This window comes from Nansenia antarctica, assembly GCF_963989245.1.
Source record: "Nansenia antarctica genome assembly, chromosome: 18".
NCBI classification, from domain to species: domain Eukaryota; kingdom Metazoa; phylum Chordata; class Actinopteri; order Argentiniformes; family Microstomatidae; genus Nansenia; species Nansenia antarctica.
Genome location: NC_137691.1, coordinates 12514258 through 12529263, shown reverse-complemented (window position 1 = coordinate 12529263; position 15006 = coordinate 12514258). Strand labels below are relative to the sequence as shown.

General features: G+C 48.8%; 1 protein-coding gene across 1 annotated transcript; it reads left to right on the top strand.

The window, feature by feature from the left end:
* Window positions 1–561: 561 nt before the first annotated feature.
* LOC308172953 (urocanate hydratase-like) lies at window positions 562–13167 on the top strand (the record flags this gene model as incomplete). The annotated part of the gene is made up of 9 exons (XM_080547919.1): window positions 562–621; window positions 8610–8796; window positions 9218–9290; window positions 10630–10819; window positions 11158–11256; window positions 11463–11562; window positions 11781–11862; window positions 12095–12194; window positions 12503–13167. 9 exons carry the CDS (start codon window positions 562–564, stop codon window positions 12641–12643), a joined length of 1032 nt encoding a protein of 343 aa, XP_080404045.1. The 3' UTR covers window positions 12644–13167.
* Between the last annotated feature and the right edge of the window lie 1839 nt (window positions 13168–15006).

The window sequence follows — 15006 nt, the reverse complement described above, 5'->3', positions numbered from 1 at the left end:
GGTGACGCTCCGATTCATCAATGGGAATCTCAGATCAGAAAGCCCACATTCATTACACACACACGCACACACACACACGCACACACACACACACACACACACACACATTAGCATTTTACTAGTGCCGCTAGCTGTCTGTCGAACAGCTGAAACATGAAAAGAACGCTCCAAGCAAGGAGTTGCCTCTTTTTTTGGCGGGATGGAAAGGAATAAAAAAATTATAGGCTGAAGCTGTAGTCTGGTTCCAGAGGTGTGTGAATGGTCATGTGCTGTGTGTATGGATGGACATAGCCTACATTTCACCACAACACAGTAAACCCCATTCAAGTTAATAGTGGTGTCTCTGGCGCACGACTGACATAAAAAAAAAAAAAAAAAAAAAGGACTTAAATCCTGTTTTCTTTACGCCGGGAGCGATAGCGGCTGACAATTCTCACACGTTATAATGGACGCATACTGTATGATCCATAATCGAGTCGTTATATGACCTATGTGGACACAAGTCATATCGGATGATGCGATGCTCATGCCATGCAGTGTGTGTTGAAACATGTAGTGACGATGCATCATACCCTTGACAGCCCAACTCTGATTACCGGTAGCTCTCTCAACCCCTCGCAAGTGTGTCTTCTTATCTCCTCCCCCTCCCCTGCCTGATTGGTTGTGAGTAACGGTGTTGTGGGGAGTGTGATTGGGTAGCTTTATATTTGGAACGACTTCAGAGAGAGAGAATTGATTGCGTTTATATACGTCCTTTCTTAGACACCCAAAGTGCTCATATTGTATTGGGGAAAACTCTCCCCGTCACTACCGACGAGTAGCCAGAAAGGTCACACGTCACACGTCAGTGGGAGGAGGGGTAGAGGCTGGTGGAGGTAGAAAGCCTGTCCTCCGATTTCTACCTCCACCAGCCTCTTCTGACGTCAGTCCATCCCTCTCACAGACTGACTCGGTGAAACCAGAATATTCTACTTTTCTAATTTACACAACAGAGCTGAGCTGAACTGAATTGAGCTGAACTGGGTTACGCGTCCAGCCGTCCACCATAGCTGCTGAAACTGCTGGAAACAACAGTGTGAAAGGAAAACCATCTGAGCGAAAAAACAGTATGGGTTTTCAGGTGGGTTCTCTGGTGTGTAAAGCCCCAGCTTGTCCAGTAGGCCGTGCCAGGCCCACACCGCTGGTGAGAGGCAGCAGAGAGCCTCCAGCAGGCGTCAGCACGTCCTCGACCACTAGTTAGACATCCTACAACTCCCAGAATGCAATCATGATGTGTATTTAGCAGGGATGTGTCAGTGCAGCCTTCGGGGAGAGCGTCGCCCATCCTCTGGGAGATGTAGATGGAGGCAGAAGGAGAGGTAGAGGGAGAAGAGGAGTAGAGAGAAAGACGCAGATGGGGGAAGGCGAGGAAGAGACAGAGAGAGAGAGACAAAGACAGAGACGGAGGGGGGTAGAGAGAGAGATGACGGTGGGAGTGGGACACTCTTTGAGCCATGTGGGATCCCTGGCTCCTCCTCACTCCAGTGCCTGAGGACTCTGACTGGGGGGCCGCTGCCTAGAGAGAAGGGGGCTCTCTCTGGGGGCCAGGCAGCATTTGGGGACCCGCTTGTGTTGTTGTCACCTAAGTGGGTTAAAATTACCCCCAGTATCGTCATTTTGGCCTCATTAAGTCAATACCAATGTTCTCTCCTCTGCACTGATGATTGGGTGATTGACAGGCCAAGCATGATGCTGCTCGAATCCGATGCTGCTTGTGATTCCATCCACACATACACACGCACACACACACACACACACACACACACACACACACACACACCAGACCCAGACACGCGCGCACACACACACACACACACACACACACACACACCAGACACACGCGCACGCACGCACACCAGACACACACACACACACACACACACACACACACTCACACATAATTACGGCCTCAATGTTTAGCCAGCTGTTTTCCTAAATGCTTCTTCTTTTTTTTTGCATACTTTATTTGCTGGCCCATTAATTCTGCCTGAACCAGCCCCCAAACACCATAAAGTACCTGCGGTCCCTCTGCTGTGTCTGTGCTGTGTGGCCCTATTAGTTTCAATTTCAGCGCGCGTGGGATTCTAGTGGCGGTGTTGTCGGGCCTGTGGGGGGCTAATGGGCTCCAATCAGCCGTGTTAACAGCAATAGCGGCCGACAGGTCGTCTGGTGTCTCTGAGGTGTCACCGCAAAATGGCAGGAGAGGAGAGGAGAGGACAGGAGAGGAGAGGAGAGGAGAGGGGAGAGGAGGGGAGAGGAGGAGAGGAGAGGGGAGAGGAGGAGAGGAGAGGAGAGGGGAGGAGAGGAGAGGAGAGGGGAGAGGAGGAGAGGAGAGGAGAGGGGAGAGGAGGAGAGGATAGAGGAGGAGAGGAGAGGGGAGAGGAGGAGAGGATAGAGGAGAGGGGAGGAGAGGAGAAGGGAGAGGAGAGGAGAGGAGGAGATGGCCCGGGCTCTTGGGTCGGTCCTTTGTGTCCACTCCTGTCTCCTCTCCTCACTGTCTCTGTCATGGACGCTGCTCTCTGAGGTCCCTCTGGGTGGGAGGCCTGGTGTCTCCCCTCCTCTTCACGACCACATCTCTCTACAACATCTCTCTCTCTCTCTCTCTCTCTCTCTCTCTCTTTCATTTTGTATATATTTCTCCTTCTCTTTCTTTTCTCTTGTTCTCTTTCTCTCTCTTTTTATTTTTGTCTTGTGTCCATCTCTCTGTAACACCTCACTGTCTCTCTTTCCTTCTCTCTCTCTCTCTCTCTCTCTCTCTCTCTCTTTTTGCCTCTCCCTTTGTCTCTCACTGTCTACTCTCTCTCTCTCTCTCTCTCTCTCTCTCTCTCTCTCTCTCTCTCTCTCTCTCTCTCTCCCTTTCCCTCACTGGTCATCAGTCTCATCTACAGAGAGACGGCTCATGTTGAGTTTACTTCACTGACCCTCCTCAGATACTCCTCAGATAACTTCTCTAATTGTGTGGCCTGGGGTGGTCCAGTGGTCTAGCACCGTGGTCTACAGTGCACACATATGCCCATGTCGGCATGGGTTCGAATCCGGCCCATGCCCTGCTGACAGGTCCTCTCTCCCTTCTTCCCTCTCTCCCTACTTTCCTGTCTGTCTTCACTATATCTGTCCTATAAAATGAAAAAAAATATGAGTGGGACTGCCCCACTCAGAAAAATAACTTCACTAATTGCGTATCTTCACTAATTGCGTCCTCAGAGAGGACAAGGAGAGTGGCCGTTTGTCCGTCCATACAATCAGCTTCGCGTCTCTAGACGAGATGTGCGTTCTTCAGGGACTCCCTCCCTCAGACTCTGTGGTGGTCCGAGGAGGGTGTGTCGCCTCGCAGCCCCCCGTCTCTCACGCCTCGCTGAAGGCATTAACGGAAGGATGACGTCGAGGTTCCGCAGAGGACGCCGGATTCACAGATCTATCGAGTGAGGCCTTTCCCCCATCTCCAAGCTTCATTCATTCGATGCGGCTGTCAAGTCAACACAGCATACTTTAATGACCACGCACTGGAGCCTGACGAACACACCGGACACGTTTTAACACTAGAACAGCCGTGCCTTTTTTACCGACTATAACAGCCGCCTCGGGGGTCAAATGACTGTAGTCTAAGCTGCTACATACACGACCACGACCACTAGTTGGCGCGTGTTATAAATTAGCCTGCCTCCTACACAGAAAAACTACAAAATAGCTTCATACTAGCTTGTCCTGATGTTATTTTGAAAATGTATCGGATACTGGGTGGTAGAACGCACTATATCTAGGAAAAGTCGTGAAAGGAGGTTCCTGAAATTTGATTGAGAACAAAGATATAACAAATGTTTTACTCACTTGGTCAAATCAGCCCACCCATGGCTGTTCTAGTTGGGGGGTGGAAACCATCGTGTTTGGTTTAAGGCTTTTTTAAAGAGATGTGTACGGTGTCGTCTGAGGGTAACAAGACAGTGTTTTTGTACTCCCTGCTAAATTGTGTCCCACACACAAACACCATCTCCATTTCCACGGGCCATTCTTGACGGTGTCATATACACACATGTTTGGTTACACCAGCTAGCCACCAAAGAGTCAACCGAGAGGGAATCGATGCAGATAGTGGTGCTTAATCAACCTACGGCCAGTAGGTGTGTGATTGGTCAACACTGCCACCAGTAGGTTTGTGATTGGTCAACACTGCCACCAGTAGGTTTGTGATTGGTCAACACTGCCACCAGTAGGTTTGTGATTGGTCAACACTGCCACCAGTAAGGGTGTGATTGATCAACACTGCCACCAGTAGGTTTGTGATTGGTCAACACTGCCACCAGTAGGTTTGTGATTGGTCAACACTGCCACCAGTAGGTTTGTGATTGGTCAACACTGCCACAAGATCCATTACAGTGCTACACTATGTGCTACAGTATGTGGGCCAGGGACGTGCCGTCCATATAAGCAGGGTAAGCAGTGCTTACCCAACGAAAAAAGGAAAGGAAAGAAAATATTAAAATAAAAGTGCATTTAAACCGTTTCTTTGTTTTCATTAAAAGAGTCGTATTTTAGGTCCCAGGGCAGCAGGAGTCATTCATTTTGACGTTGCATTTTTAGCGCCACCTGCAGGAGAAAGCACTCCCTACTCTGCTTTGCGTTGCATATAAGCACTCCTCTGTCTGCTTTCCCTCCCGTACATTCGAATGCGTGAAAATGTCTTTTTTATTTTTTTCGATGCTTCAGCCCGCTGGTTAATGTGGCCAGGGTAAGCATGCTTACAGCCAATCAGTAGGTCTTTCATTCCGATTCAAGAGCTACTGATTGGCTATCATTTTCAAGTTCACATAACATTTCACACTACTTTCTCTCGCCCGGCAGAATAGTTTATGCTACCTAGCTCAAACGATCTAATCAATAAGGATAACTTGCTTTTTTAATTTTGTGAATATGGACATTACTGTCAGTGTCATCACTGGCCCTGATCTCAATTGAAAAAGAGAGACTTTACAAACTGCAACAGGCGAGTGACTTTTACACTAAAGTGACAGAGGTGTTCCTTCGCAAGGAGAGGTGCATGGACCTCGTTTTCAAGTAAAGGTAAGATATCATTTTTACATTTACGTCATGGCTTCTTTGCTGATTTATATGATTCGCGAGGCTGGTGGCGATCTGTGCTTGTTTAGCTATATGGTTTGGTTTGAATGTCTGTGCCGTTGTGTTTGGAGAGAGAGCTGCTTAATCAATCAATCAGAGAGCTGGTTAATCAATCGCTGAGATTGGCCTAATGTCGCTGTCCGTGCCTTCTGGACCAAAAGTGTTTGAGAGAGATAGAGAGGGAGGGTTTGTGATGTGATGTCAAGTGCCTGTGTGACAAAGTGTGAAAAGAAAGTGTGTTGTGAGTTTACTATGGAGGGTGGAAACGGTGTGTGTCTGTGTTGTGTGTGTGTGCGTGTGCGATGTTGAAACTGGACTTGTCGATTTCAGCAGGTTGGCTACTTGAAAATATCTTGGTTCAAAAAAGATTGAACAATGAGCACCCCTGATATAGTCGAAACTGGCAACTGTTTTTTTTGTTTTTGGTAATCTGATCACACAGTGACACTACAGTTTATTAGCGGGTTCTAGGGCATCAAAATTGCATTTCCTTGAAACTGCGTTCACTGATAGCGTGTATGTGTAATTACGTGTATTTCTATATTTTATGCTTACCCAATCTAAAAGCTCACGGCACGTGCCTGATGTGGGCCTGCATCCTACCTGACCGTACCTATCTAGGGGGCATTACTCACTACTGGGCTGACCCGAACCATACTGTGCTGGCTCTGATATTTCCCTTTGACGTTGTCCCTTTCAACAGTATTTGTGCAACCAGGCCAGCCCAGTACAGCTCGGCTCAGCTCAGCTCTGTAGGGCTCTGTAGTGAATCAGGGTTAGTCATCTACATGAGTTCTGCTCTGGCCGATTCAACCTCTCGACGTGATTCGTCAAGGGGCTAAACGACCTCTAACACCTCTAATTTACTTTAATACGTTGTTGATTATAGACCGTAACTGTTGAATTTTGATGATCTCTGGCTAGGTAGGGGTCCGGCTCGCTCATTATGCAGATCTCTCTCTCTCTCTCTACCTCTGAGGGACTCTGAAGGACAAGACAGAACGCTTTGCTTTCGCATCCAAGCTGGAAAGCGCCTCGCCCCCCCCCCCCACCGTCCGACTAAAAAAACACGAAGCAACTGTAGCTAACACCTGAGCGCTGAAGAACGATTGGAAACCGGGAGCGATATCCAAGGAACAATGAATTCCCAGAAGTAGCCGAAAGGGAGTAGCAGAGGGACCAGGAGCTTTGAAGATGAGGAGAGTAAATCCTCCTTACGTGTCTGCCTAATAAAGACTTACCTCTACCTTTTTATTGTCGGAGAGCCCTCATCCATCAGAAAGAGCTCTCGTATCTCCCAAGCAAAGAATTGCTTTCGAAATTACTTTTCCTTCCCAACAGGTCTCCGGAGACATGGCTTAGAGGGAACCAAGCGGAGATGGGAACGGCGCCCATTTGTGGGTGGAAGCTATCTCCCTACTCCCGCGGGTCAAGACTGCACTGAAGTTAGCTCATTGTGTCTGCATTAGGAAAATAATGAGGATGCTAAGCATTGCGGGGGGGGACGGGGGGGGGGCGGGGGACGATAAGGCTTAGACAATGACTGTGAAGTCCACTACACAACAACATCCCAAAAAAGGAGAGAACAGATTCACTGTTCTGAAGGCCTCAGCTTTGAGAAACGATAATGGTTGGTTTGTGATATTCTTCAAGGAGACAGGGACGGAGCCCCACAGCGTTGGATTTTTTTGCACCGAATTGGTTTTCCACGGCATGGCAGAGGGGGGTGGGGGGGGTGTGGGGGGTTACTCGACGACAACTCGCCGGCCAATTAAGGAGTGGAGAGCTCTACTGTCGTCCCATTAGCCGACGCTCCAGTTCCTCGCCCCCGACCAATCAAAGGGCACTGTCAGCTCTACTCAGCCTCCTCCGCCGACGTCCGTAACGTCTCTCCCGCTCCGTCTCTGAGCGAGCAGCTTAAGGAGCGGAGGTGGTTGGGGCTTCGAGAGCACAGCTGTCTTGCGCTTCCTGTGCGGCTGAAACGGGTTGGAGAAGCTTTCTTGTGTGGTGAGAGAAAAAGGAAAAAAAAGAAAAATCCAGACCTAACCAAAACAAATGTATACCGGGTAGAGAAGGAGAGTTCAGTACAGGCGATGGTGTTGCTCCACTCCTCTCCTAATTGCCTCTGTATTTCTGTATCCTCTGGTGTGTTGAGGGAGGGAGGAAGGGAGGGAGGGAGGGAAAAAGAGATGAGAGTTGGTGTTGGTGTTTGTGTCTGCCACTGTGTGGGGGGTGAGTGATAGCGAAGGAGCTCTGAATGATATCATTAGCGAGCTGTAGTGTTTGGGTAACAAGCAGCAGTCTATGAGCCTGGGGGGAGATTGAGATGGAGATGAAGAGAGAGGGAGGGAGATGGAGAGAGAGGGGAAGATTGAGAGAGGGGAGGGGGAGATTGAGAGAGAGAGAGAGAAAGAGGGGAGATAGGAAGAGGAGAGGGAGGGAGAGAGGAAGAGATATATCGTTAGATAGGGCGGCGGTCATCCCTTCTTTATCAAAATGAACGTCGCTGTGTCTTATCATAGCCTGCCAGTGTTGACCAGGACCGGCCGTTATACCGAAGCCAAACCACAAAGGTGGGCGAAGCGGACCGCCGAGACGCCACATAACTCTCCATAAACGGCCCCCCCAACACATTTCCCAATGTGTGTTTTGTTTTCCGACAGAACGGACAAAAACAACATCCGTACGGATCCATCGGCGTAGATTGCGTTCGAAAAAAGCCGCTCCAGACACACAAGCTATTGTTTTTTGTCTTTGACTTTTGTTTGCCCCCCCCCCCCCCCCCCTTCGGGCACCGAGCCGAGCGGTAGATCCGGTATAACTAACACACACTCTTGACAGAATGATTCCGTGTCGTCGTATATCTGTGTTCCCTCGCCCTAGCCTCGCACTGCCAGGGAGGGAGAGACGGCACCTGACAGACAGCCTGTTATCTAGACCCTGTCAGTCATTGTTAGCCATACGGCCCCAGTCCACGGATGGTAGGGGGGGTGGGGGGGCGCTGTGGGGTGGTGGGAGGGGGGTAGAGGGCGCTGTGGGTAATAAACACCATGTTTTGTCAGATGACGAGTATTTGATTTGATTTTTTTAAAGATTACCGACAATACCTGGCTCCGCACTCTCTTGTCACATCCTGCTTCGGTTTGGGTGGCTCTACGTGGTTGGACACTTGCCTCAGGTGTGAGTGTGTGTGTGTGTGTGTGTGCGCGCGCCCGCGTGTGCGTGTGCTTGCGTGCGTCTCCCATCACCAGTTCCCTAGCTCTGTAACGATACATTCGGTAATAGCGAAGGGGGAAAGAAAATCGAAGAAAGGAGGAAAGAAATTAAATATGAAACGACAAAATAAACAAGAGAGAGGGGAGTAATTAGGGAACGTGTTATGGTTATGAGGCTGTCGGGGGAAGTGATGAGGTGCCATCTGTGCCCCCCCCTCCCTCCCCTCCCTCCCCCGTCAGCATGCCAGGCTCCACAGATGCCCACCAATCACGTTTAAGGGAGAGCTGGTCCGTGACGGCGGCCTCTCACCACGCAGCCTCTCCTCAGACGCTGACCTCAGACCTCTCCCTCCAACCCCAGACAGCCTGCAGCCAGACTGGAGCGGCGGTGTGATTGACAGCTCACCGTCTGATGTCCCACAGAGACGTGTGGCGCACACACACACACACACACACACACACACACACAGACACACAGACACACAGACACACACAGACACAGACACACACACACAGACACACAGACACACAGACACACACAGACACACACAGACACACACAGACACACAGACACAGACACACAGACACACAGACACACAGACACACAGACACACACACACACACACACACACACACAGACACACAGACACACAGACACACAGACACACACACACACACACACACACAGACACACACAGACACACACACACACACACACACACACACACACAGGAATGGACAGATCACACAACACTTAACAATATTGATCCCCTGAATCCAAGAGAAAGCTGGGTCCCCTCTAGGTGGATGACTGGGCTCTCTCTCTCTCTTTCTCTCCCTCTTTTCAGGAGCGGCGGTTGGGAAGGAAGGGGGTGGAGCAACAGACTTCCGCTACCCCTCCTACGTCCAGGACATCATGGGGTGAGGGGCGGGGGGGCAGGTTGGATAGTTAGTTAGTTACCCCCCTCCTATGTCCAGCACATCATGGGGTGAGGGGCGGGGGGGGCAGGTTGGATAGTTAGTTAGTTACCCCCCTCCTATGTCCAGCACATCATGGGGTGAGGGGCGGGGGGGGCAGGTTGGATAGTTAGATGTTTAGAACATTGCCCATTAAGTTTCCATAACATTGAGACAGCACAGGGGAAGTGTACAGTACTTATGGTGTGGGTCATGTGGGGTCAGCAGCAGGACAAAGACCCGGGGGATCAGTTATAAAACTGTGCGTAGGACTGGCGTGAAAAGGTTGCGTACGTACTAAAGTCATAACGTTTACGCACACAAATATTCTGATTTATAACAGTGAAACACCCCTAATTAATCTATACTGACTGCATGATGACAATGAAAAAAGAAATTCCACCCAGTGAAATTCTGCGCAACAGTTCTGCACAACGTGATAACAATATATGAAACTCTGTACTCGTATCTGCCCGTCTGAGGCATCGAAAACGGAATCAGTTTAAAGTGAATTGTCCTACTGTTGTTCACATTATGAGAATACATTTCTTAACATGCAAGTATTGTAAAGATCCAATTAAATATGATTCCCGATTGAACTGAACAAAAGGCAAAAACAGATATCTACGACGTATTTATTATCCTAAATCATGTTTTTTATTTTTTATTTATTAGTATTAGATTAGATCAAACTTTATTGTCATTGGCAGAGTACATGTACTAAGTCAATGAAATGCAGTTCGGCAACCAGTGCAAAGAGTGCATAGTGCAAAAGCCATGAATGTATGGACAGTGCATGGTGGGACAGTATACGGTATTACAGTGAATATAAGTAAAGTATAAGTATAAAGTCAGTGTACGTGCAATGAATATGAATGTAAAAAGTAAATGTGTGTGCATGCATGAATATCAATATGATATGTACAAGATTTACAGTGTGATATGTACTACAGGACAAGGGCGAAGATAAGTACAGTGTGCACACAAATATGTTTTGTGCACTCCAGGGAACTCTTCATATAATACATGAGAGGTAATATTTCGATTCATTTTACACAATGGTATCAATTTCAAAGCGTCTCTCGAGTTTCATCCTTCTGCCTTCGGAGTCGCAGTTACTCATTTCTCCAATGTATGTGCGTACGCATGGATTAGAGTGTGCGTATTATTGACCCCCCCCCCCAGGTCCGCCGACTTGTTGTATAATTCCTAGATGATTCAGGAGCAGGGAACAGTGAATGGACATTGACCTTCTCTCTCTAGTGCCTCTGTGAACCCTCACCCCCTCTGACTCCGCCCACAGAGACATCTTCTCCCTGGGCTTTGGGCCTTTCCGCTGGGTCTGCACCTCTGGCGACCCCCGTGACCTGGCGCTGACTGACGACATCGCTGCCACCGTCCTGCAGGAGAGCAGCGTCGGCGTGACGGAGCGAGTCCGGCAGCAGTACAACGACAACATTCGGTGGATCCGAGAGGCGGGAAAACACAACATGGTAGCCTGTCGGATAATAACCCACGGGTCAATTTAATTGTCAACAGGGTGCTTGGTGGTGTAAGCGCACTAAGCGTCGACCATGTAACCCACAGGGTTCCTGGTTCGATTCCAGCCGCGGACATATCCTGCATGTCATCCCTTCTCTCTCACCCATCCTCCCTGTCAAATCTCAATTGCAATAAAAAGAAAAATATGAAAGAAAGGATAACTTAAAAAAAAAAAATGAATTAATCGTCAACCACCCCGAGAGAGGACAGATAAAAATACAACGGTTCAGTTGACATACAATGAAAACGTCTTAGGTTATGTCTGGTTGTTCTAATATGCATACTGTAGGTGGTGGGCTCCCAAGCCAGGATCCTCTACTCAGACCAGAAAGGCCGTGTCTGCATCGCGTTGGCCATCAATCAAGCTATTGCTGATGGGAAGGTGTCAGTAAGAACATAGTTCGTTTGTTTGTTTTTTCTCGCATTACAAAAACAGTCTCGCTCATTTCTCTATGTCGACGTCATAGCTTGTGTGAATTGACATTATGAGCTGTGAACAGCCTGTTGGGTTTGGGTTTGAGTGTGTGCAGCGGGGGAATGAACCCCCTAGTGAGTGACGTTGGTGACGGACTGTCCTTCTCCTTCTCTGAACAGGCACCGGTGGTCATCAGTCGAGACCACCACGACGTCAGCGGCACAGACAGCCCCTTCAGAGAGACCTCCAACGTGTACGACGGATCTGCATTCTGCGCAGGTAAAACGTGCAGCACACGTATCGTCTGGACGGCCATTGTTTCCGTGATCCTGTGATCTTATTGATTTAACCTCAGGTTAGTCTCATTGATGTCTCAATTCTTTTTTCATGAGAGAGACCTGGTCCAACAGCAGCAGCAATGACTCACTTTTTGTGTGAAAGTGTCTCTTTGTCGAGTTGTTCACCCCCCCCCCCCTCCCCCCCCTCCTACCTGACAGACATGGCCGTCCAAAACTTTGTGGGTGACGCATTCCGAGGAGCCACCTGGGTTTCCCTGCACAACGGAGGAGGAGTCGGCTGGTGAGGGCCTTTAGTCTTGACCCTCTCAATCTCTATTTATATCAAGGAACCAGAAACCTTTCCTGACCCCCCCCCCCCCCCCCCCCCCCCCCTGAACAGGGAAAACTCAGCTTCTCAGGGCCCTAATGATATCCACATTGATACGGTGTAAAACAAACAGATTCTGCCTCCGCTCATTGCCCCCTCCTCTTTTCCAGTTCTGACTGTTTTGTGTCTCTCTGTCTCCCTCTAGGGGCGAGGTGATGAACGGAGGGTTCGGTCTGCTCCTGGACGGCTCGGAGGAAGCGGCGAAGCGGGCCAGCCTGATGCTCAACTGGGACGTCTCCAACGGGGTGAGGGAGAGGGAGATAGGGGGAGAGGGAGATAGAGGGAGAGGGAGATAGAGGGAGAGTAGCCAGGGACTGGTTGGACAGGACAGCAGCCTGGGAGATAGAAATACAGAGGTGTATTTTATTTGGATGTATTTTAGTATTCAAGTATTTGTTCTCAGACATGGGATGTGTCAAAATATACCCAGCGTGAGGGCACATGTCATGTAGATCCCAGATGTCGAATCCAATTGCTATCCATGTTGTTCACCCTGATATGAGGATTATGTTCCTCGAGTTCCTGAACCTTCCACGTGCCTCGTCCCCTGCAGGTGGCTCGGCGGTGCTGGTCCGGTAACTCAAACGCCTATGAGACCATCCAGCGCACCATGGAGGACCAGAGACAGCTACGGGTCACCATGCCCTTCCCTGTGCAGGACGAGCACGTGTTAGACCGCGCTCTGCAGGGCTAGCCCAGCCCACACACACACACACACACACACACACACTCACACACACACACACACACACACACACACACACACACACACACACACACACACACACACTCACATACATACATAGCCTACTCCTACTATCACATAGGTTGAGGACCGCGCAACGTTATCAGCTAATGACTAGCTAACCGCTGACCTCAGCAACACAGCCAGCTAGTCACACTGGATAGTAAATCAGAGGTAAACATGGGAGTGTTCATTTAACCCTGTTTACTATCCACACAAATCTGATCCGAAAGAGTAGTATTGCCCACCGACAAGTCAAAACTATTTACACTATGATCTTTGAGCTAACATGGTGGGGATGATGATGATAATGATGACTTTATTAAATCTGTTATTATCTGTTATAATCGGAATTATTTTGTCTGTGCCCAACATAATATAGACAGACATGTATGGGCAGAGATATGTGTCACTAGAAACTGAATTTGAATGACTGACATTTGAATTTGAATTGCTCAATTTGAATACTTTAATTAAAAGAATTAATTTGAATCACATAATTTTAATTTGTATTCTTTAACTTGATTCAGTTTTTCAATTCAGTTATTCAAGTTAAACAATACAAATTCAAATTATGTGATTCAAATTCATTTTTTCAATAAAAGTATTCAAATTCAAATGTCAGTAATTCAAATTCAGTTTCTAGTGGCACAGATCTCTGCCCATAGACATGCAACACAATGTTTACACCATGGTGTTATTTGGTGTACCTTTACGTTTATTTGAAGGAAGAGAAAGATGAGAAAGTTACCGGAACCTGTAGTGTTTATTTATATAGTGTCTTCTTCTCAGCGCCTCTACAGGTGCCATGGTTACCATGCGTGAACCTCAATGCCTCTACAGGTGCCATGGTTACCATGCGTAAACACACGCGAGCCTCAACGCCTCTACAGGTGCCATGGTTACCATGCGTAAACACAAGGCGAGTCGATGTAGGAGCAGACCAGCCCAGAGGAGTAACCGAGATGCCAAAAGCAAAACATTGGCATTTACAATTGGCCTAAATCTTACCTTTTATAGGTCAAGACAAGACAATTTATAGTTAACTAATATCGAAAAGATGGATGATTTAGAAATAGGCGTAGACGAGAGGGATGATTTAGAAATAGGCGTAGAGGAGCAACTACAGGGAATACAAATTTGGCAGCAGCTTGGAAGCAGGAGTGGGAGTCAGCCGGGCCCTCCCGAATCCACCGCTACATCTGGGACCCAGGAGATGGCGCCATTGGAGGAGACGACCTACCACGCCGGCAATGGACCACACTGAACCGTCTACGAACTGGTGTCGGTCGCTTTAAAACATCAATGAAGGCGTGGGGCCTGGCGGACAGTGCGGCATGCGAATGCGGTGACCCAGAGCAGACCGCCGACCATATAATCACCATCTGCCCCTTATATAGACCACCTTCAGAAGCCAGCCTCTTCGACTTAGAACCAGAGATGCGGGCATGGCTACGCGACACCGAGTTGGACCTCTGACGTTACACGAAAGAAGAAGGGAATACAAAAGAGAGATTTATTCCAGACATATTTGTACAAGATGAACAGCAGAGCTTTCGGTCCCGCAAAATCAAGGCATAGGGTTATCATTGCGCCGCCGATGGCCACATTGAACTCGGGGCAAACCCCTCCACGCCAAGTTCTGATAAGAAGTGATCTGCCGTTCAACGAGTCAGCAGCTGGGGACCGAGACAGGGGGATTGATGTCGCGAATCTGCAAGACTGGATTACCCAAAGGAGGCGTTTGCGTCAAGATTTAGATAATATCGCAGATTTGACCAAGTGGATTAACAACAAGCCTAGGGTGACTGAGCTGGAGATGCTGGTTCTGGAGAGAGAGAAACAGACGGAGAGGACGCCTGCACCAGTCCCGCGTTTTCCTCTGACACCTCCTGAGACCAAGGTCAATTAGAATCGAGCTGGTCAAGATGTTGCATGTTCTAGACTTATTAAACCTATTAAAAAACCTATTTACTTCCCTCTAAAATCATCAGCAGAGAGAACCTCAGAACTGTGTTCGGGAAGGTGGTGCTTATTGCTTCAGTGTATAACAAAAGATTAGGATAAACCAGAAATCTGAGTTAGCCTATAGTGTCCAGTCTGAGCGGCAGGGAGGGGGGGGGACGTGACGGCGAGGGAGATAGAGAGAGAGCAGGAGGAGCAGATTCACATCCAGCGGCACCACCGCTCCAGGGGGAAGGTGAGGGGAGTGACAGACTGGGGGTGGGGGGGGGAGGGTTGAACCTCGGCTGGCCACATTTCGAGGTGTCCTTGGGCAAGACACTGAACTCCAACTTGCTCCCAATGAGCGA